The sequence below is a fragment of the Oculina patagonica genome, chromosome 4 (assembly GCF_052425735.1).
Source record: "Oculina patagonica isolate OP01 chromosome 4, crgOcupat, whole genome shotgun sequence".
NCBI lineage: Eukaryota > Metazoa > Cnidaria > Anthozoa > Scleractinia > Oculinidae > Oculina > Oculina patagonica.
In genome coordinates, this window is record NC_135761.1 from 2,264,025 (window position 1) to 2,287,213 (window position 23,189).

General features: G+C 38.3%; 1 protein-coding gene across 2 annotated transcripts; it reads right to left on the reverse strand.

Moving 5' to 3' along the window:
- Positions 1-4,601: 4,601 nt before the first annotated feature.
- LOC144651211 (endoglucanase A-like) lies at positions 4,602-22,108 on the reverse strand. Of its 2 annotated transcripts, none has more exons than XM_078511125.1 (5): positions 22,091-22,108; positions 8,759-9,685; positions 6,467-6,633; positions 5,822-6,062; positions 4,602-5,285 (listed from the first exon to the last, which is right to left on the reverse strand). In XM_078511125.1, exons 2-5 carry the CDS (start codon positions 9,668-9,670, stop codon positions 4,716-4,718), a joined length of 1,890 nt encoding a protein of 629 aa, XP_078367251.1. In that variant the 5' UTR covers positions 9,671-9,685; positions 22,091-22,108; the 3' UTR covers positions 4,602-4,715. The 2 variants fall into 2 exon arrangements, with proteins under 2 accessions (XP_078367251.1, XP_078367250.1); XM_078511124.1 differs by lacking the exon at positions 22,091-22,108 and adding an exon at positions 10,965-11,090.
- Between the last annotated feature and the right edge of the window lie 1,081 nt (positions 22,109-23,189).

Genomic DNA, 23,189 nt, shown 5'->3' on the forward strand with positions numbered 1-23,189 from the left:
GATGCACCTCTATGAAGGAAATTTTATGTTTAAGAAGCTGTGTAATATTTCACGTTCACTATCAATGAAATTTGTTGCCTTTGAGAAATGTTATTATGTTTTCTACCGATATGAAGTCAGAAGTATCTTACAAAGAAATGCCTAAGACTTGCTCTTTCACCTTTCCACTGTAACTATTGGATGCCGGCGCAAACTCGTCATCATCATCACCATCACATGCTTCAAGTTATTTAAACACTATCAGATTTTAAGCACAATGCTTGTGGGGTGGTGTGCTAAACTAATCAGTATTACTTATACCTAATCGTACCTTTTTGGTACGCTTCGGCGGCATATCAGGCGAGTTTGGTCGAGCCATGGCTCGTATTTTGGCGAGACGCAGTCGAGCCAAAATACCCATGGCGAGACCAAACGAGCCTGATATGCCGCCGAAGCGTACCAAAAAGGTACGATTAGGTATTTACCGTACCCAAATTTAGAATTTAGCGAACAATTTGGGAACGCTGATCCAACTGTTCCAGTCTTAGTACTCGTCGGCAAACATCGCGCAGTTGGCGGGCGCACACAAGTTTAGTTTTGGCGGGAAAGTTTTTCTCCTTTTACGACCAATAAGCACCAGCTAAATTTAAATAATGAGGTTTTGTTTTATTGGTAAAACCCTTTCTCAATGCATCGTACGGTAACAATACTTAACTTGAAAGTGACCGTGATATCGGGGCATATCAGGTCAGTGACTTGATATCGTAGGATATCAGGACAGTAGATCGCGCTTCTGATTGGCTACTTGCGAATTTGGGTACGGTAATAATATATATTACTCGTTCGAGGAAACGCTTCTTTTCGTAACCTAGGACCACTCTACACATGGTTTAGTCATTTATTATTCTGCTACAAATCAACGGAACACATTGCCTAACAAACCTAAAACTGCCATTAATGTGAATATTTTTATTACCATTCTTAGACGACAATGTAAGTTATTTTAAACGGTTATGTGCCCCTTAGTCTGACAAGTGTAAGTATGAAACGAAAATAATGCACTGTACCGTAAGCTATGTATTGTAATGTCATTTCAATAAAAATGAAAAAAATTGAAAAGAAACCTAAACTAGATTGCTAATTTTGATTAGTGTTCACAGCTGCATTCTTCTTTGCAGTGATATAAATAGTTTTTCTTTTCATTCTGAGATACTAGCAGGAATGCTACTCTATAAATCCGAATGTGGAAATAAAGGTTTATGTTATGTAGTAGATGGGTCATTTGAACTATAATGTAAGCTTTTTCTTCTACGAAGAAATCAAATACATATAAATCAAATACATATAAATATTGATAAAAATTTAAGTGTTTGAATCATGTGTGAGATTCTGACAGCTGCATAAACTAAACGTATCCCCGATGTAATGAAAATCCTGTGGAACAAACCTTTTTCGGGGACACAGTCTTTACAAGGATCATTGGTTTGGGGTCTACTAAGCGAAATATGCTTTAAAAGAAGGAACCGTCGGTAAAATCAAAGAGATGGGACCCAGGGCCACCATTCCTTGCTATTTGCTCGTTTGTGTACTCTTCATTCGGAATAATGCAAGGACCACTTGTACAAACAGCAGCGAAGTAATGAAGCCGGATCTTGGTGTAGATCAGGATCAGCAATATAACTAACCTAACTAACCTTAATAGGTTAGTTTTGATTAGCCGAAATATTGGGCAATAAAATATATTTAGCCTTTTAAGCTGTCCGATAAACCTTGCATTTGGTTTAACTTTTTACTTTTCTTTCGTCGCTCACCAAACCGGCTGAGAGCTCGGTACAACCTGCTACACTGTTAAATATATATAAAACGGGGGCCGATGTGACAAAATCCCGCTCTTTACGGACTCTACGACGGTCGTGTAGGGGAAAACTGATTTTTTTTTAGGTTTCTTTAGGTTGAAATAATTATACAGTGTGTTAAAAGTTAAAATATTTGTTTGCGATGTTATAAACGTTATATAATTGCTAATTTCCATCAACAGTTTACGCACAAATTGTCCCTCTTAATTTCCAAGCTTATCCTACAAATTTTACAAATCTCAAATTGGTGAATTTGGTATATTAAATGGTAAAATACTAATTTCTTTGCGGTGTTGTTCAATCAGCAATTTCTATGAAAACCATTGAACAAATTACCCTATTTTCCAAGCTGAAGGTACTGAAGTTTGAAAACTCTGATTCAGGTACCCGAAATCTGGCGACTTTTGTAAGCTCTTCGTCAATGCTTTGTGAACACAAGTGGCATAGTATAGTACACAAGCCATTTTAATTTTAGACCAAGCGTGGGTACTAAGGAGGATTGTGGTTTGTGAACTATAACCCAACCCCAGCTTTTCTAAAATTGGCTTCCGAGCACCGAGTTTTTTTTTTGAGAACACCACAATTTAAATTCTCATCTAATGCGGTATTTTTGTCTTGAAAAAGGACTGAATGGACGAGACTTACCCTGATATGTGCAGTGGCAAATAAAATGATGATGATGATGATGATGATGATGATGAGAGATTGTGAAGCAACATACAGGGTAAATGGCACAAAATTAAAAAAATCTAATTTTAAAGGTCGAAGCTCTGACGCTTGACCTATACATACCTAAAAAAATTCAGTCCACGGCTAAGGGAACCCAGCGAGCCCACAGGTACTCAGGAAAGTGAACTAAAGGTTATTGAACTAACGGTCTTAAAAGTCTTTCCCGTTATTAAACTTCAGCAGCTGATTCAACGGTTTGCTTTATGAGCCGCTGTATCAAAAAAGCTTTTCCGAACTTGTGAAATATTTTGAAATAGAGATGAAGAAAGCAAACAAATGAACGGTTTTTTTAATATTCTGAAATTTCTTTTTTAATTAATTTTTAATCGTTGTTGAAGTTCATGGTTTGGTGAAAATTGCACTGTGTTGTTTTCAAAATAACTAAACAGAAAAAGTTTCAATGAAATATCGTACTCCTTGCGGTGCGATAACTGCTTCGTTTCGGCATTATTTCATTGAAGATAAAAAACTGGCCCTTGGTAAAAAGTAAATTGTATCTTTTAACTCGTCTTTTAGCGCCAAATGATTCCACTACGCGACGTCACTATGTTACTCGATTGGCGACTTGCACACGAAACAATGTTCTGTTCTTTTTTTAAAAAAATTCTCGGTTTGATATGTGTATCAAACTAATTTAAACAACGTGTGTTTCAACAAAAAAACGCCTTGAAATATAACAATAAAGAATGGGTTTTTTTTACAAGTGATATGGTGCTTATGGCATTTCTGGGAGAAACTCGATTTCGTTATCTTCCATTAATATGAAAGCTTTTTTGTGGCCCCATGGTGCTCAGGGTGTACTGAAACCCAGAACGGGTTTAAATTTAGTGGCAAGCAATTAATGTTAGTATCTAGGGTGAGCGTTTCGTGTCGTCCGATTTAAGAGCGAGTGTGATCACCACTGAGCCACCAGGGAGCTGGCTCCCAGATTTTGTAAATTTTAACTCGATATCGTGTTGCCTTTACAAATATAAAAAAACAAACTAACCGTAAACAGGCTAACCAAAGTGCATTGTAGGCTAACCAAAGTGAATAGTAGGCTAACCAGAGTGAATATTAGGCTAACCGAAGTAAATAGTAGGCTAACCAGAGTGCAAAGTAGGCTAACCGGTACTAGTTATCAGTCAATGACCGTAAGTGACGGCCATCTTGAAGTAGGAGAAGCCACGAGCCAAGCGACCCACACTACCGGAGCTTATCCCGGTTTCCATAGCATTAAGCGGCTAGGAATATTACTACTCCCCCCTGAATGGGATGCTAGCCCATTGCAGGGTTCCCCCCCCCCCCCAGCATTATGTCGCCGGTACCCATTTATACACCTGGGTGGAGAGAGGCACTATGAGAGTTAAGTGTCTTGCCCAAGAACACAACACAAGTGACCCCGGCCGGGGCTCGAACTCGGACCGCACGATCCGGAGTCCGGCGCACTAACCATAGGCCACCGCGCCTCAATCTTGAAGTGGGCATAAAAAAAATGCGCGTTTCGTTGGTCCTGGTTAACAGCGAGTTCGACTTTAATCTAAAAACTTTTATCGCACTATCCAATTTTGGGAGTGTTCTGCGAGGAGCTGAATAAAAGGCGGTTTTATCCTTTTAAGCGCCAAGCTCAGAGTACTATTTTTCCTGATTGATTTTCATATATTTGCTTGAGCGGTCAGTTTTGGGAATTAGATTGTACATCAAGACAGTCTTTCAGTTCTTGTTGATGACTCTTCGGGGTCGGATCCGGGATTTTTCTTAAGAAGGAATGGCGTGACTGATTTTTTTTTGTTGAATACCAGTTGTATTAGAAAGTTTGCCGTCTATATTTTCTGTATTAGAAAGTGGCAGGTCATGTTGTGGGGGGGGGGGGGGGGGGGGGAGGTTACGCATCCTCCTAGATCCGTCCCTTCTCTTCTCTCTCCACCAGTGTCCTTTTCATTGTATATATTTATATTAAACAAATGACTAAGGTGACAGAAGCAGTTTTACCATTGGAAATTAAAGGGTTGAAGCCAGTTGGAAACTTTTATGAATCTGAGACCATAAAGAGTCGAGTTCTGATCTTTTTAGATTATTTTATTCAGATATCCCTGCTAGTTCTACAACCAACATAAAATAAAACTTCACTGTCGCATAGCTTTCAAGAAAACTCTGCTTATTCCCACAAGCCTAAGAAATCTCCAGCTGTTTAAGCCCAGCTACTGCGGACTGGAAACCAGCGTTGTAGTCTGTCGCCACCTCGTTCACGACGTAATCCGTCCTGTCGTCCTTGTAGTTGTCATTCTGATCAGGCCCCCCAACTAACGCGCCTTTTAAAACATGCGCATTAGGTTCCGGACTTTTAAAGTTATCCCAGCCACATGGCTTTGGAGCTGATGGGCAGGAACTTGAGCTGTGGTGAGGCCTTTTTGGTGGGTTTTTGCCAAATCCGACGACAAAGCTGCGCCCGCTGTCGCCCAGCATGTAATGAATCTGTTTCTTTGCAAAGTTGCGGTAAGCTGTTGGCGTTATGCCGTGGTCAGCGGCAACAAGAGCCAGGAATGCAGTATTGGCAGCGTACCGGTTTGATCCCCACTTAATACGCCAAGCAAGGCCTTTTGGAGTGTAAGGAACGCTACCTCCAGGAAGCCAGCTGTCCAGAGACGACTTGATGGCTGCCTCGTAGGATTTCTTCTTGGTTAGCTGAGCAAGCAGCAGCTGCACGCCCGCTTTTTTGTCATCCCAAGACAACGCCCATGCCTGTGCAACGAAAAACAAAATGAGTTTCAATTACTTTGGGGGGGGGGGAAAACGACTTGTGCTCTGCGAATTTCATTGTAATTCTCAAAGAACTACATAATTAAAATGACGGTATAAAGCAATATTAGTTATCTCACCAGCACCTGAAGAGTCTAATTAACTTCTTGATAGTTTTTGGGCAGCCTGATCGCAGTGCAAACTCTGCTTACTACGGAGTTTGTTTTATGCAATACTACTGCAGAAGACTTTTCATTTTGTTTTGCTTTTCCATGCTTCAAAACAATTTGTTCAATTTCAATATACGGATATAATATAGACAAAATCAATGCAATGATTGTCAACAAATCACTTCGAAACCACTCTTCAGTTCGGTGGGAAAGTTCAGTTGTCCCTTATTGTTAGTGTTAAAAGATAAGCGGACTTTTCGTTTGAAAATTAATTAGGAAAAGTTTATGTTAAAGTAATTACTGATTTCATTCATCAGTTGTCATCGTTTTACTGAGCAAACACTGCCGTAACTATCAATATTTTCAAACCTGTCCATTCATCCCAAAGTCATTGTAGTACTTCTCGGCTTTTGTGAGATAGCTGCCATCTTTCGTTGCCCGATACAACCAAGCTGCTCCCCAGGCCAACTCGTCCTTGTAGCCACTAAACGAGCGGTAGAAACTGTCCGCATTCGGAATGGAATCGCTGTACTTTCCGCGATACTTGTCTGCAAACTCATAGAGTTCTTTTGCGTGCTTCAGTAGTTTTGCAGCATACTTCTTAGAAGAGCTGTTAATGCAAAGACAACCGATTTTACCTTGTGGTAAACAACAACAACAACAACAACAACAGAATTTATTTCTACATCTTTAAACTGTTCTTTTGTTCTTGTGATTTCTTCGTTACTTTACTTCTCATCAAGACTTCATTCACTATATATATAAAGAGCATATGCCGTGATTTTCTTCAAATATACATATACACTACATGGCGTCTATTCTTTTCAAAGGAAACAGATATGACTCTACAATATGGCCTTCTCCCAACTTGTGGAACCATAGCTTAGTTGGATCGAGTGGGATAAAATCCCGTTAACTACATAATTTTTTTAGCCTTCTCAGCAATTGTTCAAATTTAATTTGCAGTTACAACAACAAGGAGAATTTCTTTACTTTACGTTCGTGTTAACTTACCGAGTATTCCGAGCTTTAAAAGCAATTGAAGCAGCACCTAGGGCTGCCGCAGTTTCAGCGGCCAGATCTGATCCTGGTTTCTGTGGAGTTATTTTCCAGGCGGGTCGCGACATCGTCATGTCTTCTGGTCTGCCCCAGTAGGCGTGGTCAATGTGTCCATCACCAACCTAAGTATATTGTTAAGAAAGAGGCCACTCACATTTTTGAAAGAACGAAAACTGTTCGTTGAAGTGGAAAAAATGCTCTTGCTCTTTCCTTGATACTTATACACAAAGCTCTCTAGAACAGTAAAATTAATGAAAATTCGCATCTCTTTTGTTTTAAAATTTGCAGAGACGGATTTAAAAAGCTTCATCATAATAAAAATTACGTGATCATTAATATGCCAGACATGACAGGCAGAGAGAATCAATCTTTTTGTTAGGAGGGATCATGACTAATACACCACACGAGTACTACGAGCAACATACGGTAACATACGAGTAACACACGAAACATACGGGCATATACGGGTACATACAGGTAACATACAAGTAACATACGGATACATACGAGTAACATACAGATACATACGAGTAACATACGGATACATACGAGTAACATACGGATGCAAACGAGTAACATACCAATACATACATGTGCATACCAGTTCCTTTTTCATTTCCCTTTATTTTGTTTTATTTTTCATTTTTATCAGTATGCTCCCCCACCCCCCTTCCCGTCAACAAGGTTGCGTGCGAGCCCAAAGGACAAAACGTATTGAAGACGCATCAAGAATTTGAAATGTTATAAGGTCAATAGCTCAACTTCTTGAATTCACTTACATACGATCTTACCCGTAACATAGGAGTAATATAAGGACACATACAGGTGCATACCAGTTCCTATTTCATTTCACTTTATTTTATTTTGTTTTTTTATTTTTCATTTTTTTGTTCCTTGTCCTTTGGGCTCGTCACGCAATCTTTTTGGAGGGGAGAGCGATGGAGAAACACGTTACATCTAATGACCAATAATTGATTTTTCGATTATTATTCGATTATTATACTCGTATGTTACCTGTATGTACCCGTAATTGCCCGTATGTTTTGTTTTGTTTACTTGTGTTGCATAAAATAAAAATGAAAAATGAAATGAAATGAAATAGGAACTGGCATGCACCCGTATGTATCCGTATGTTACTCGTATGTATCCGTATGTTACTCGTATGTTACCTGTATGTAACCGTATGTTCCCGTATGTTCCGTGTGTTACTCGTATGTTACCCGTATGTTACTCGTGGTACTCGTGTGGTGTATTCGTCATGATCGTTAGGAGGGGGACATGGGGGTTTGCGGTGTTGCCAATTTTTTTATGCAGTACTGCGGTGAATAAATTCCCATCTTGCGGTGTTGAAATGATCTTAAACCATACGGTGAGCGATCTTTGTGTTTTTAAACCTATACGGTGTTCGGTGAAACGAAAATATTACCGGTGTTAGGGAACTCAATTTAACTGTAATATCTTCATTTATCCGTCCTTATTTGTATCTGGTGTTTAATTTGTAGCAAAATACAGTCAAAAATTGTCTAGTTAATCACTAATACGCTTTAGCTGTCAATACGAAGCCGTTCATTGAAAAGTAACTTGACTATATTGTAAAATAAAGGAGACATTGTTGATTCGTGATTTAAAACCAGCCTTAAATGAAAACGTTGGCAGTGAGAAACTTTTTCTCTACTAGCCATAATGTTTGTTTTTCTTAAGCAGATTTTTAAGTCTGTTTGTTGTTAATTAACAACATTGTCATTATTTTTTAGATTACGTACCAGTCTTTTATTTCACGTTTAAATCTTATTGTAATCTTGCTAACGGTCACTTCTGAAGATGTATGTTATAACATACGAAACAAGTTCTTAAATCAAAGTTTTTTCCGACATGCGTTGTCTTATCATGTTTGTCACCGCAGTGTGTTATATGAATTTATTGACTATATTGCATTAACAGTGTTTCGTCATTTTCCTTGGGGTGATGCTATGTCTGTGTATTTATGTCCCCCTCTGTTAGATATACATCTACATGAACAGAATTCTTGAATTCAAATGCAAGCAACTGTAAAAAAACCGATATGAAAAATTTAATTCACAAAATAAAATAAAGAATGGGACAGAATAAGTAAAAAAAAAAAAAAAGAAAAAATATGCTAACTAAAATGTCATTGCAAGAAAAAGAGTAAACTGGTTGGTACAAGTGGTGTGACATTTGCAACAAGCTAGTGGTTTTTTTTTTAAAGTGTGATTAACTCATACAGACCTGGCCATAAAATTCGTACTTTTTAACGTGCGCCTTTATGAAGTAATCTGTAGCCCACTTGATGCTATTTAACATGTAATTGTACTGACCAGCGGCTTGGTATGCCTTCTTGTATTCCACTAGACCCCAGGCCAACACGGTGACAGAGGAAGCCATTGGGAAGCCAAACTTGACGTAATCGCCTGCGTCATACCATCCTCCAGTCAAATCCTCCCCATTCTCTCCCTTGTCTTTCAGTGCCGAGTCCTTTCTCCACTTGACGCGGTTCTTTTTTGGAAGTTTCCCAGATCGCTGAGCTTCGTAAAACAAGATGGACAGCTTTAGCACTTGGTCGTAGTTGTATTTGCCAGGCGTTGATGGCACGCCTGTGGTCGGTTTGGTAAGCGGTGTTGATGGTGGGCGTTTAGTGGTCCTTGGTGGTTGAGAGGTACTGAGGCCAGTGGTCTTTGGTGGTCGACTAGGAGTGGGATTAGGACGCGTTGTTGTGGGGTTAGGAGGACTGGGACCAACAGTAGATGGTTGCCCCGTGGGGGGTGCTCCGCGATTGAAGGTCACAGTACCTATGGGCGGGTCTCCATCAGCAACGGATTTTTTCGCAATAAATTCCAACTTAAAAACGGTTCCTTTCGAAAGTTGCCAGTTCCAGGGCTTATTTTTCATCGTGTACACTTTGTCGTCTATGTTGTCAACGATCTCCGCTCGCCAGATTTCCAAGTTCGGAGTGGGATCTGGAAACGACAACGTCATGGTCCATCCGCTAGTTACGTCATCCGTTATCTTCAATTCGATTCTTCCTTTGAAGCCACCGTACCAATTGTCAACAATCATGGTTTTACCTTGCTCGCCGATTGTTACGGGTAAGCAGTGTAGTAAAAGGATGAAAAGCGGGGCAGCCGAGAAGATCCACGACATGCTGAAGATATCTATCTAAAAATAAGAGATATTCAAAACAAGAAACTTATCTCGAGAATGTATTGTTAATGTTGATGATCTGAATGAAGTTTTACCGATAGCTGAAAATTGGTCAAAATTTTAACTGTCAGCTGAGAAAATACGCGTTTTTCGAACCAAGATCTGAAAATCGTGTTGGTCTTTTCGTCTAATCACGTAAAATAGCTTTTAGAAGAAGTTTAGAATAAAGAATCGATTAACAGAAGAATAACTGGTTCTCCCGTCTCCCAGCAAAATGATGTGCGCTATCAAGGGAGCTTTCCTAATAAAAATATATCTATATTTGGTTCCTAGTGCTCAATATTATCATAATTTTGGAAATACTAAAACAGCTATATCACACATTCACAATATTTTGAAGTGGAAACTACACCTATTCGCGTGGGCTTGTCAGCGGAAATTGACGGAAATAAACGGAGCCGGCTGACTTTGGCTATTTTCACTTTCAAACCTTAAAAGGTAGAAAATTTCTAAAGTTGGAGCAATTAAATTGAGATTAATACTGCTTGGCCGGAAAAATAACAATATATGCATGCAAATTCTCCGACTTAGAGCTGTTTTTGTATTAATACTGCTTGGCCGGAAAAATAACAATACTATACATGCGAATTCTCCGACATCTTTTTGGGAAAGGAATTTTGCACAGCCGCTTGTTAAAAAAAATGGTTAACTGAACTGGCATCTGAATCGATCTATCTTGAAATCACTAGGTTGCAATGCCGACCAATTTTTATCCAATAGGAAACCTTTTTTTGGTAGAAAATGTTCAGTCTAATAGTTACATGATTTAAAAGTATTGCAGCAAAATGTCAAGCAGTAAACAAGTAATTTAAACATAAATCGAATTGCAATGTTTTGGGTTATTAGGGCTAGCCGATCGACAATTGTGCTGTGCAACGTCATGGTAACACATCTCTTGCTTGGATAGCGGGTAACATTTAAATATCATAACACAAAATGACAAAAATGCATGGGTTTGAGCTAGATCTAATCAAAGCAAACATAGGAAGTAATTTTTTTTTTGCTTAGCCATAAAACGTGTTCACCCATCTTGCTAGGAAGGTTTGATCAGTTAACTGGGACTAAAAACTAATCTTTATAGTAATTGAATCGTTGAAATCAATTTCTTTCGTTGTATGTGGCTTGAATTGACGAAGAGTCATATATGAACGGTTCTCAAGGCGGTTTTTTGTCTTATTTTAGCCAACCTGTAAAATGTTTGCTTTTTATGTTACTATTCATACAAGAGACTTACCTTTACACAGAATGATATAATTTAACTCTTCGTTTGGTTAGTGGCGGATGATTTTACCCGTTTATATGTATTTTTTTTAATATACTATTCCAATATTTCCTAAACAAAAAAACACATACAGCTTGGCAAACCCTTATCAAACTTCAGTCAAACGATGTTTGGCCAACTGCAACTACTGTCTTTGCCATGAATATATCTTTTGTGTGTTAAGGTACCTTTGTTTGAACGTTTGTATGACTTAAGCAGCGCAAAACACACAGATAGCGCTGTTACTAATAGAACTAGATTGAGCTTTTATTTCGCCCTTCCTTTTGATCGTCATAAAATAGCGCAGCTGTCAAACGTTACGCGTCATAGACGTCATAGACGCCATTAACTCCCACATAAACGATAAAACCGCACAAAAGGACTTATAAAAAGAGATTATAAAAGAATTTGATTTCAATAGCTTTCAACATGTTACACTTTTGAGCTAATGAAGGCAACTTTATAATTTTGTAGCCACGGAGCTCCACACATTCGTTTTCATAGTCGAGTCCTTTGCAGTCCGTTTATATCGTACATATTTGCTATTGCTATTTACCTTGTTGGTTATTTTTTAGGTTACTTTACGTGTAATATTTTCGTGTACATTTTTTTTACCATTTATTTCTATTGTTTCGCTTTACGTTTTTTCCGTTTTTGAGTCTAATGCTTGCGTGCGCTTTGCGCATGCGCATTAGACTCTTTGTTATATGAAAAAAGCTGTTAGCAATCCCAAGGGAATGGTTCGGGATCGATAATCGTTCGCTGTAATGTAGAAAACAATGATCAGCTGCAAGAACGGACTCCGTACGGACACGCACGATTAGTTTCAATTAAGAGTGAGTCCGCACGAGAACCATGCAGGCGAGTCTACAGCGTATCTCACCGATTTCCCTCAAGTTTGGCACACTTGTGTAACTTCACTAGTACATTAACCATGTGCAATATTTTGGTTCAATTGTTTATTGTTTTGGAGAAATGTCAATCAAACTGTCAGACAGTGGAAAGTACTCAAATTTGACCTAAAAATATTCACCATGTTTGATCCCCTGCTACATGCTAAATATAAAAAGAAATGATACGAAACTTTTACATAAGACAAATCAAGTCCCGAACAATAGAAAAACGTTCAGTAAACTTGTGTCATTTGCTGCGTTTGGCTGAAAGCAAAATTCCAAATCTCCTTATTCAATTCGTATCAAAAAAGTGGGGTTTCTAAAGTCGTTGTTTGTAGAGATGCGGCGTTTCTTCAATCGAATTTGAACGTATCAATAGATTGCCAAGGAAATGGTGTCCCTATTTATCAAATAAAATCTCTGTTAAGTTTAAGAGGAATTACAGGTTCGCATCAATAAATGGTGTTAACTTCGTGACAATATGCAAATGAGCTCAACACGGAAATCGTGATAAGTTCAGAGTTTGTAAAATATAAACTAAATAGAATGTTGCTATAAGAAGTAAAACATCGTTATGAAGCTTTTTGCATAAAAATACTTTTAAATCGTTAGTAGTTTTAACTACTGGAAGTCGTTGGCTGGTAATAAGCAAATTAAACAAATTCAAACGAACACAAAGGTCATACCGACCTGCTGGTCGTTAACTGCACCAATTTGAAAGATATCTCCACAAGCAAGCATCATTGCATAAAAGTCATTTCCTTCAAGGGTTTTTGGCATCGCCCTCTTGGTGTGTAAGCTGCATTTTTTCGTATTTGCCAGCACCATAGTAATTTAAGAACAGATGTTATCAAAACAAGTTGGCGGCGAGGCATCAAATATAATATCCACCGATCATGAAAACCGACTTGTTTTAGAATTCGGTCGCGTGTTTTGTTCACATATAAAAAACATGTTTCCACTGCAAAGAAATTATGTAGTCATCGTTTCCATCCAGTAAGAATCTGCGGCACAAGTGGTTTTTGGTGCTGTCGTTCTTCGAAGAACACCGACAATAGTTGATTGCGTGACAGACCGACTTGTGAATTTTATCTCAAATTTCATGTCTCAAATTTCACTCTGACTCAGATCATATTGCGATCGTCATGGCTTCGTTTATGTGCTTTCAAGAAGGACCTGATATTCAGGGGCCATGGGATATGTATTGAGTCATCTATAAATGATCCAATACGCCACAAATCGCCATGGCTTTAATTTTCTACCTTTTTTAATTTTGGAAATCTGAAATAGAAAAATTAGCCTTTAATACCGACTTACCGTAAGTAATCTTATAAACGCCAGGGTTTTTTAATTTAAGGGGTACATGCGGGAGTGTTAAATAAATATGAGGCGTTTAGTAGAAAAGGGGCATTCATTTCACCAGGAGCCCATGATTTCACTCTAACTGTAACGAAACAAATAGACAAACAAGTATGTAAATATGACGCGTAGTTTGCTCCCGGATAAAGATAGGAAACAGATTTTGTGAGTAGGAGACTACTCTAATCTTTTCTAATGCAAAGCCTAAAGATGTCGTTCACAGATTGTTCGATATCGATGTCTTCATCGTCATCGCATCGGGGTTAACCATGTTGGCTAGCTAGCTCCTTTGGTCCCTTCGATGTCCGAGTGAATCAATTAACTAACTAAAGAAAATTGCGTGTTTTTTACTCCATGAAACGTTTACTTGAATTTTGAGGCGAATATACTTTTTCTTTTTTTATTGAGGAGGGGGGGGGGGGGGGTGGGGTGATGGGGGGAGCAGGGGTGTCTATTAGACACGGGACGTTTATTAGTAGAGGCCTCTAATACAAATTTTACACCTCAGGGGGAGGCGTTTATTTGGCGTTTATTAAATCATTTACAGTATTTCACTCATTTACATTTATTCTAAGGATTGCCTACAGGAAAGATAAAATAGAACAAAAGAGTATTATTATGAGTGTCATTGAAAGCGAACTTTCAACAACCTGGTCAAGGCAAAGACGAATCATGAGTTGTAAAAAGGCACGCTGATCTACACTTATACAAATATTTAATTCCGTCGATACGTGGGTCCGTCATTCTAGCTTTAAATTAGGAAATCAGTAGGAGCACTATCAGAGATACAGGTGATTCCAAATTTGTTGAAATTGTTCTGGATCCTTGTTCCCAGGGACTTCGTTCCCCTAAACCAGCGGTTGATAAACGAGTTTAGATATTAAATTTCGTTCCAAGAACTTGCGCATTTTCCGTCAGCCTTGACCGAACTGGGCCGTCCTCTGCCCTCTGGGCCATTTATGGTTCCGGTTTAATTGTGCGCATGCACCGGAGACTTGAGATGGAATGATCCGTTCTCGCTCCCAGAGTCTACGGTCCTTCTGTTCTGCGCCAGGGATCGAGACCTCTGCCGTTAATGTCTGTTAAGCTACGCAACGAATTGAAGGCGGGGTTTGGCTGGGAATGCAAAGGGATGAGGCACCAGCGGAGTGGCCCCGAGGCGAAAGCGGAAACCCGACTAAGAGGTAAGTGCTTGGACGGTTGCTATGGAAAACGGCTCCACATCGAGGCCCTTTGAGTCACACTAGGGCTTTCCACAAGTTGCTCGGCAACTTTGGCATTTTTTCATGTTTCGAGCAACTTTTTCCCCTTGGAGCAACTTTTTTCCCCTTGAGCAACTTGTTGCATTTTGAGCAATTTCCAGACCGAAGATTTACGAAGATTATACGAGTGCTGTTCTTAGGCAAAACGAACGTTTCCGAAGACTTACGACGTTTGCCGAAGATATTCGAGGGACATCTGAAGACGTTTCAACATTCGGCTCATTCTGTATAAAACATTACAAAACTCGTCAGCAAACATGACGTCATCGATATCTTCACGATTTTTCCCAGTTAAAGGAATCCTTGTAACTTAACAAAATAATATTTCCTTTAATATGTTATTTAGATACTTTTGCTGTAAAATTGCTTAAAACTGCTTTGAAGATCTTACTCTCAAAGGGAAATTAGAAAAAATTATTTTGGTTAGAAGTAGCGTTTTGGATTTTTTAGAGCAACTTTCGAGCAACCTTTATTATATGAAGCAACGTTTTTGGATTTTTGGAGCAACTTTTTGAGATATTACGGGAAACTTTTTGGGAAATCTCGAGCAACTTGTGGAAAGCCCTAAGTCGCACTGCCCGAAGCCAGTGGAGAGTACGGATGAAAGAAAGAAGGATATAGTGAAGGCTGAGAGCAACGAAAGGAAACTACTTGCAGCAAGCGAGCAGAATGCAAATATACGCGTCAGCATGACGACATGTCGACAGCGCACGAAAGACATGATCCACGAGGGCGAGGCTGCACCAGGCACGAACTCAAACCAGTTTAAATTCGTGCGACTGATCGCAGTGACAAAATGAGTGAAAGCAGCCTTGTCGCAGCGTGTGTGCACTTCTGCGACAAAATATAAACTAACCAATGAGAGAGCTTCATGTATTGAATTCAAAAACTAGTTTACATTCTCCCTCTTCCAAATTCGCTGCAGGTGCACCGAACAAACGCCTTGTTGCAGGGACTTTTTGAAGTAGTACACACGAAGCGATTTGTCGCAGAGAACCTCACTTAAGGTTTATTAGTACTTCATTAGTGTTTTCATTAATTTGAAAGTAATATTGTGTATAAGCTACTTTAACTTTTTCATATATTACATTGATCTGCAATACGGCACGAACAGGAGCTAGAGAGATGGTGGATATAACCCCAGTGTATAAAGATTGAGTGAAGTCCAATTGGATATGTAATTATAAGCGTTATTAACAAAATCAAACTGCGCGGTCGTTCGATTTTGTTAACAAGGCCTTTGAAAGACCTTTCAATTGGCATTAATGGTTTTGACATCCACACTATAAATCAAACATTCAGTTAGGGACGCAACATTATTTTTTTGGAGGAGTGGCCAAGTGGGATCAAAAATCCTGAAAAAAAATTGTTTGCAATAGCAAAATGCCCACATAAATTGTTTGAAGACATCAAAAAACATTGTCTGCAGAAAGATGCAGCTGGAAAAATTGTTTGGACAGGGAGCGCCACGAAAAAAATCGTCTGTACTGTACTATACTACTCTTCGAGTAAAACAATGGTCCATTCCAGCGTTTCGATTGAGCACTGAGGCAAGTCTTGAGAGACTGGGTACTAGTCCAAAACAACATGGCGCCCGGGTGAAAAGTAACTTACCAGGCTTATGAAAATGTGAAGTACTGAGGCCATCGCTTACGAGAAAAGTGGAAACTAAATCCTTGCAGAATTGTTTGTGAACATTATAACTACCAGGTAGACAGGAGTGAGCGACGTTTTCTCTTTCCAATCTGCACGTGAAGATACGCTTGAATTCGATCGATGATGAACATGTCAAGTGGCTTGTTTACCTTTTCTCACGCCGTAAGTCTGTATTTATGGGCACTAAATAGCCGGATAATTAACATCACGAACCACTTTAGATGCTAAAAGGTTTATTGGATTTATGTAAGCGGTATTTCTCACGTCCTCAGCCGACCTATCCATCATGTTATGAAACTCGTTCTAAAACTTTCAGAACTTTGTTTTTGTTTTGCTCACATGTACCACATTTTTGTACGCTAAAATCATACGTGCCGATTGAACTTAACATACTTTTTTTGACTTTAATTTATTATTTAGTAAATGTTTTACAAAATAATGGCTAATGGAACCATCAGAATAACGCCGCATCGGCGATATTCAAACGTAATTTTACCCTAAAATCTCCAGTGTCACGCATTGCCCGAAATACCTTATTTTTAAAATAGGTTTACTACCAAACGTGAGAGCAATGAAAAATCTTGATGATATGATTTAAATTGTACTAGGTGATACTAATTACAGTGGTATTTTTATATGGAAAGCTTCAATTCTTGCAGAGATATTTTGGTCGAAAGATGGGTCAAAATTTGGGTATTTTTTGGCTCAAAACCGACCATGGGCACGTTGACCACGATATCTTCCACACGTTAAAGAATTTTGCGATAATATTCTACCTACAGCATTATCATCTCAATATGTAACCCCATGCAAAATATAAAGGAAATCTGAGAGGGTCGATGTAGACTCAAATTTTAATATTGCATGGATTTCATATGGACCCTCTCTTAAAAACAGCCAATCAGCGACACGTGTTCCCGCGCATAATTAAAAGTTCTTTCTCAAGTCACGATTATTCAACACTTGAACAGGACGTAATAATTTTCCAGTTAAGACATTTGTAAGCTTTTTGTGAAAATAAATCTTCGTTTTCAGTTCAGTTAAGCACTTGTGTTTTCGTCTTGCTTAAAAAGCAAGACGTCTTTGAGAAAAAATATTTCGACGGCGACTCGCGTTTATTTACACAATGCCCGGGGTATCCAATCGAACAAAATCGAACCAAAAATCAATCGAACCCAATCGAACACCAATCGTTCGATTGGGTTCGGTAATCGAACAAAATCGAACATCTAGTTTGCTGTGAGTTCGATTTTCGAACCAATCGAACATAATCGAACACAATCGAACTCAATCTTGTTCGGAATCTTTCTCTTGATAAGTAAATCAGGCAGGACTAATCAAAATCAATTTTTATTGAATGGAATGAATATAAAAACGTCCAAATATCGAACTGAATGTCAATGTTTAGTAAAATACCGTATTTATTCGATTAAGCGCCCTGGGCGCTTATTAAATCAGTTTTGGACCTTGAGAGTGGGCGCTTATCGGCGAGGTGGGCGCTTATTCGAGGCTGGGCGCTTATTAAATTATTACGATTTTCAGCAAATATTAAGTTTACATTTGTAACAAAACAATAAATAATAACAAAACGTGAAGATGTACCAAAGCAGAAATTTAATTGTTCATTGAAAGTTTCTGTATTCTGTAATCAATACTCCTTTTATGGACTTCAGTTTTTTTTTTCTGGGGTGAGAGTGGGCGCTTATTCGAGGCTGGGCGCTTATTAACTTTTCCTACCTTAAGGGTGGGTGCTTATTCGAGGTGGGTGCTTATTCGAGGTTGATACGGTATATTTGGTAGAAGAGAACAAAACGACGGTAAAATAACTGAAATGCACTATTGTTTACATTTCTATATTTGAAGGAAGGATATGGTTTCTGCCCTGCTTTTTACCGTTACACTCAAACAGAAGTTGCACCATTTCATTCACTGCAACACAGGCAGTTGTGTTCAATATGTGAAGAATCATTAAAAGTAGCCAAAACGCTGCTGCCATCAGTCTGTCCAAGCCCTCGAGGGCGGCCAAAAGCGACGTTGACAGGAGAGCAATTTTCAGCGTGACAACAATTACATTGGAGAAAGTGCTTACTATTAACATGGATGACAAAAATAATAAGTGAACAAGTAAAACAATTTTTTTTCTTAAGATAGACATCATCGTAATAAGCAAAAAACTTGCATGCAAAATTGAGCCGTGGCCAGAGCCGTGGCTCTTGAAATCAATCGATGCAGAATTAACGTCGCGTCGCTGGTGTGCCCGTGGCTATTGTGCAGATAGTCGTCCTACCCCGGGGTATGGCGAATCGCCAAAAAAAGATTAGGGGAACGTTGCACCGTACAATATGTACGCAGTATAAACAAACACGAGTTCGGTAATCGAACGTTCGATTGAGTTCGATTGCTGGTTGTTCGGTAATGGAACGTTCGATTGAGTTCGATTGTTCACTGTTCGGTAATCGAACTTTCGATTGACCAAATTTTATTGTGAGTTCGATTATGTTCGATTACCGAACCCAATCGAACGATTGGTGTTCGATTGAGTTCGATTACCGAACGTTCGATTGGATACCCCGGGACAATGCGACCAAATATTTATTTTGTTTTAAAAAATAGAAAACTTTACCTCGTATTTTGTATTTAAGTCATTCGAATTTTGACCAATTTTTTCTTTACAGTGCAAACAAAAACCTTCAAAAATAAAAGATGTGCATGGATAAACGTAAATCAAGTTACGCGACTAAATCAAAATGCGTTTGTTTGGCCGCTTTGCAGTATTACACTGTCCCGGCCTTTGCCATACACTGAAATCGAATTTCATGCTTTTACGACTCTCAGAGATCTTAAGTTCTTCTTACAGCTAGAAAAATCATAAAATGGTTACATTGATATGGAAGTGATGATTCGCGAAATTTGTACATCATGATAAACAGTCTTCCCTCCTGTGTATGGTAGCTCGATAATTAATAATTGCCTAGTTTCCAGCGTTCAAAAGGTCATCATTATATTGACGTGAGCATTTACACCCGTTTTTAGAAAAATCTGTCACTAAGTGCTTACAGTACAATGGAGTAACAGTCACTATTTCAAGTGCTTTTATTGCAAAATCTGTTTCAAGAGTCATCATCAAAATGGTGAAAAATCTGAAAGAAAACGATGTGAAGTTCTTCAACCCTTGTTGTAATGAACATGCTTTTTGTAAATCGTCACGCAATCTTGTCCAAATTTTTAATCGTTTCTGCTTTTACGGACAATACGGAAGAAGTAACATCAACTCCTGTTCATACTTTAAATTTTGTGAAGCATATAACATTTATGACTGTTTCGTTTTCATCCATAATCATCCACGATGCCCCTAGCTTGCTATAAGCATTTTAAATTAAACTCCCGAACACAAACCTCTAACCAATTTTAACCGGCTTACGAAAACCGCGCAATCTGTATCACTATGTCATACGGCATTAGACTCATGTCACCCTTGGTGACCTATTTTTTTTTTTTGTTAAGGTTGTCAGTATGCTTAGTTAGTTGCCGTGGAGTTGGCACAAATCTTGTAAGTTCGTAATTTTTTATATTTTTTCGCCTTTTGTATTTATTTTCCGCTTGTTTCTTTGTTTAGCTTGTTTGTGTCGTTTGTATTGCAGCAAATCGCTAGTAAAAGTGCGTATATTGGAGTTGTGTGTGTGGATTTGATTACAACTTTAATTATATAGCTGTCAGTAAATCCTCTATTGTCAGCGCAGCTTTTTTTCCTTAATTTCTGAGAACTGTCCAATTTGGGATTAAATTTGGATAGTTTCGATTAGGACTTTCCGGCTAAAATGCACAAACTGTCCAATTTAAGAAAAATTGGACAGTTTTGTCTCAGCCAATCAAATCGAAGGAAAAACGAGATGTGACGCATATTAGCCAATTAGCATTAAGCATAGCGTCAGCCCGGTAAACTTGTCGCATTGTTGACAATGGCGGAATTTTTAAGGCAAGTTTGCTACGTTTTTTCATTCCTTTTGAGCTTTTCAGCAGTAGTAACAACAAAGAGAAATTTTCTAAGTTGTCAGAAGAGGAGCTAGCTACACTAAGAAGCAAAAACTAAGAGCAAAACGCCTCCTGATAGTACAAAACTTGGGTGAACGTAAGTGCAGCGAAGCGAAGCAAGAAATCTGTCAGACATTCATCGCCACGAGCTAGATGCAATTCTTTGTCGTTTATGCTGATATTCGAAAAGAAAAGACGGCCATGAAGTATGAACGAAATAGTGGAAAGGAGTATGTCAGATTCAAGAAGTTGTAAAGCTCTTCGGACACTTTGTTTACGACTTTCATTGATTGATGCAGTGTTTTCACTCACTTTGTAGCAAGCTTCGCAAACTCAGGTGAATAAAATTGCACTGTTTTGTTTAAGTTTTATTTGTGAAGACAATGCTTTGAGTGAGTTGCATGTGCTGTGTTATGCCTACCATTGTTGAATGTTTCTCCCGTTCTGGACAGATAAAAAAGTTTATTGTTTACGCTGGATTGACTCCAGAACTTCAGCGTATCAAATACGAACTTTCCAGTGTGGGATTGACTGACTACAAGCTATATAATTAATATGTAACCGGACTACATGCTTGTCCAATTTGGAAATAATTAGATTCAAAAAATTTCTCTGACAGCCAAATTGGACTCGGCCTACGGCCTCGTCCAATTTTGGCTGCCCTCGGAATTTTTTTCATCAAATTATTTCCAAATTGGACAGCATGTAGTCCAATTACGTATACTAAACTGTACAAGCCGCTCTTTTTTATCAAATTCCTTAGCCTGAAATGATGAACGTAACACATTCGGGCAGTTAACCGGGTCATGAAAATAAACGTCCATCACCTGTCAAAGTCTTGACCAAACTACAGTTTAAATTTCTCCCGAGAAGAACAAGCTTAGTTGAAGAAAAGCACTAAAAAGAACACCTTCTATTTAACATATAATGTGGATCAAAATAAACAAGCTGCATGGCCTAATATAAACTAATATAAATCAGCCAAATAACCGTAATATTATCATGATGTTGAAATGTATATATATTTTTTGTTTGGGTTTCAAACATGGTTTGGTTTAAGGGAGTTTACGTCTCCTGAATTTGAGGTCCGTATAAACTACATGATAAAACTTACTTATCCTAGACAAGCTCAGCAGTCGTTTAATGAAAACAATTAAAAGTCTACTATAAATAGTGCAAAACAACGTCTACTTAGGGGAATAATTGCAAATCTTTCCATAGCAAATCAAAGTCTGTATTAGCCTATGAGTGGCTTATATTCGGGCCTAGCCTCGGTAGGGAAGTGGGGTGGGGAACTTTCATAGAAATGTTTCCTTTTGTGCCTGAGATTTTTCAAAATTGAGAGAGGCTAATTTCGGGCAATTTGCCATCTATATTTTATAATAGGAAATACAGTTTTCTGGTCGAGAAATTTCTTAAGTTTATCTTACTGCTTACGGCAAAGCATCCAAGTTTTTCTCAATCAGTATCAGCAAGTTAAAAATCTCCTAATTAGCTATTTCGCACGACAAACCAGTCTTGGCTTATTGAGCAAGAGGTTAATTAGAGATTTGTTGTTCATGCAATGTTAAATAAGTGAAGTACGGCAGCGAGTAAATTGTCGTGATCTATTTCCCAGGGGAATTTTCCGCTTAAAAGTGTCCCGTCATCTAAGTCTAAAGTGGAATCTCGGTAGGCGCAAAAAAATATTCTTTGTAAAGAAACACGAAAACATATTTTAAAGTCGAACTGTAAATGTAACCATGCAAGCAACAAAAAATTTGCTGTGCGATATGCATGGTGGCCAAATAAACTTCAATAAGCAGTAGCCTCTACAACAACAAAACTGAAATCTACCAGTTCTGTTTTGTTGTCATGCACACAAGTTCTTACATAAAAGATATTGTTCTTTTTATACCTGAATTCTCGCCTCAACTTCAATTGTATGTCCCCGAGTGATTGTTTCGCTTAATAACCTCTACCTGTTTTAACTAATTAAGCCCTCTCTTGACCTACCCGAAAGTAATAACATAAGACAAAAAAATTTGTACTAGAAATGTCAATCAAACAAGCAAAACAATTAAGTTAATGCTTGTGCCGTTTATAACAAGAATAGCTCGCCAAAAAATACAATAAAAGTAAAAAATACGAAAAAAGTGTTAAATGCATGATAGCGAAATAAAAGGTGGTATTTCAGGACGGGTGTTAATCCCCAAAAATTCCTTCTGCAATCACCCCATGTCAATGTGGATGTTAAGCTAAAGGAGACTAAATAAGACCTTAACTACTTATAATAAACTCTACTAAACTATTACCTTTAATAGAGCGACAATTTACCCCATTCATCCGCGTAAAACAGCTATTTTTCGTGCCTTTTTTGTGCATAGGTTTGAGTGGAGCTGGGGCTCTCGCCAATAAATATTGGAGCAAAAAGGGACTTACTTTTACTCCCCCTCTCCTCTTTGTAGAGAAAGTAGGGGTTCAAAATGATTTCTACTGAAACACAAGCCGGGCCTTGTGTTTAAAGCTAGAAGCTTGTGGGGTCGTGTATTCCAAAAGAATTGAAATGGAAGTGTTCACTTGGTTTTGTGGAAGGAGGAAAACCGGAAAATCCACGAAAAAAATCCCTTAGAGCAAGTATTGAATCGCCTTTTTAATTCACTGATTACCCGTTATTGAAATCAAATCATCATTCCTTTATTTATTCAATCATACAATTATTCATTTAGCTATTCGATTTATATTACTTTATTGCGATTACACGAACATAAATATAAATTAACATAAATTAACGAACATAAATATAAATTATAATACACACGGACATAAATATAAATTAACTTCTGCATGACAATCCCTCCTTGTTTTCCGTGCGACCAACGGCGACTTCGACGACTTGTGGGTTTCCTTGACCAATTTTTGTCGCCTTGAAGTTGAACTCAAACTTTTTATTCTGATCAAGTTGTTTATTCCAGGGCTGATTTTTCAAACACGGTTTTCTCTTTGTTGTTGGTCTG

What these genes read in the sequence shown, in the direction of transcription:
- LOC144651211 (XM_078511125.1), bottom strand. Translation starts at nt 9,670, where the DNA reads ATGTCGTGGATCTTCTCGGCTGCCCCGCTTTTCATCCTTTTACTACAC. An exon ending in AGTACGAATTTTATGGCCAG is followed by an intron (nt 6,634 to 8,758) that starts GTCTGTATGAGT and finishes CAATATACTTAG; the next exon opens with GTTGGTGATGGACACATTGA. An exon ending in ACTTTGGGATGAATGGACAG is followed by an intron (nt 5,286 to 5,821) that starts GTTTGAAAATAT and finishes TTCGTTGCACAG; the next exon opens with GCATGGGCGTTGTCTTGGGA.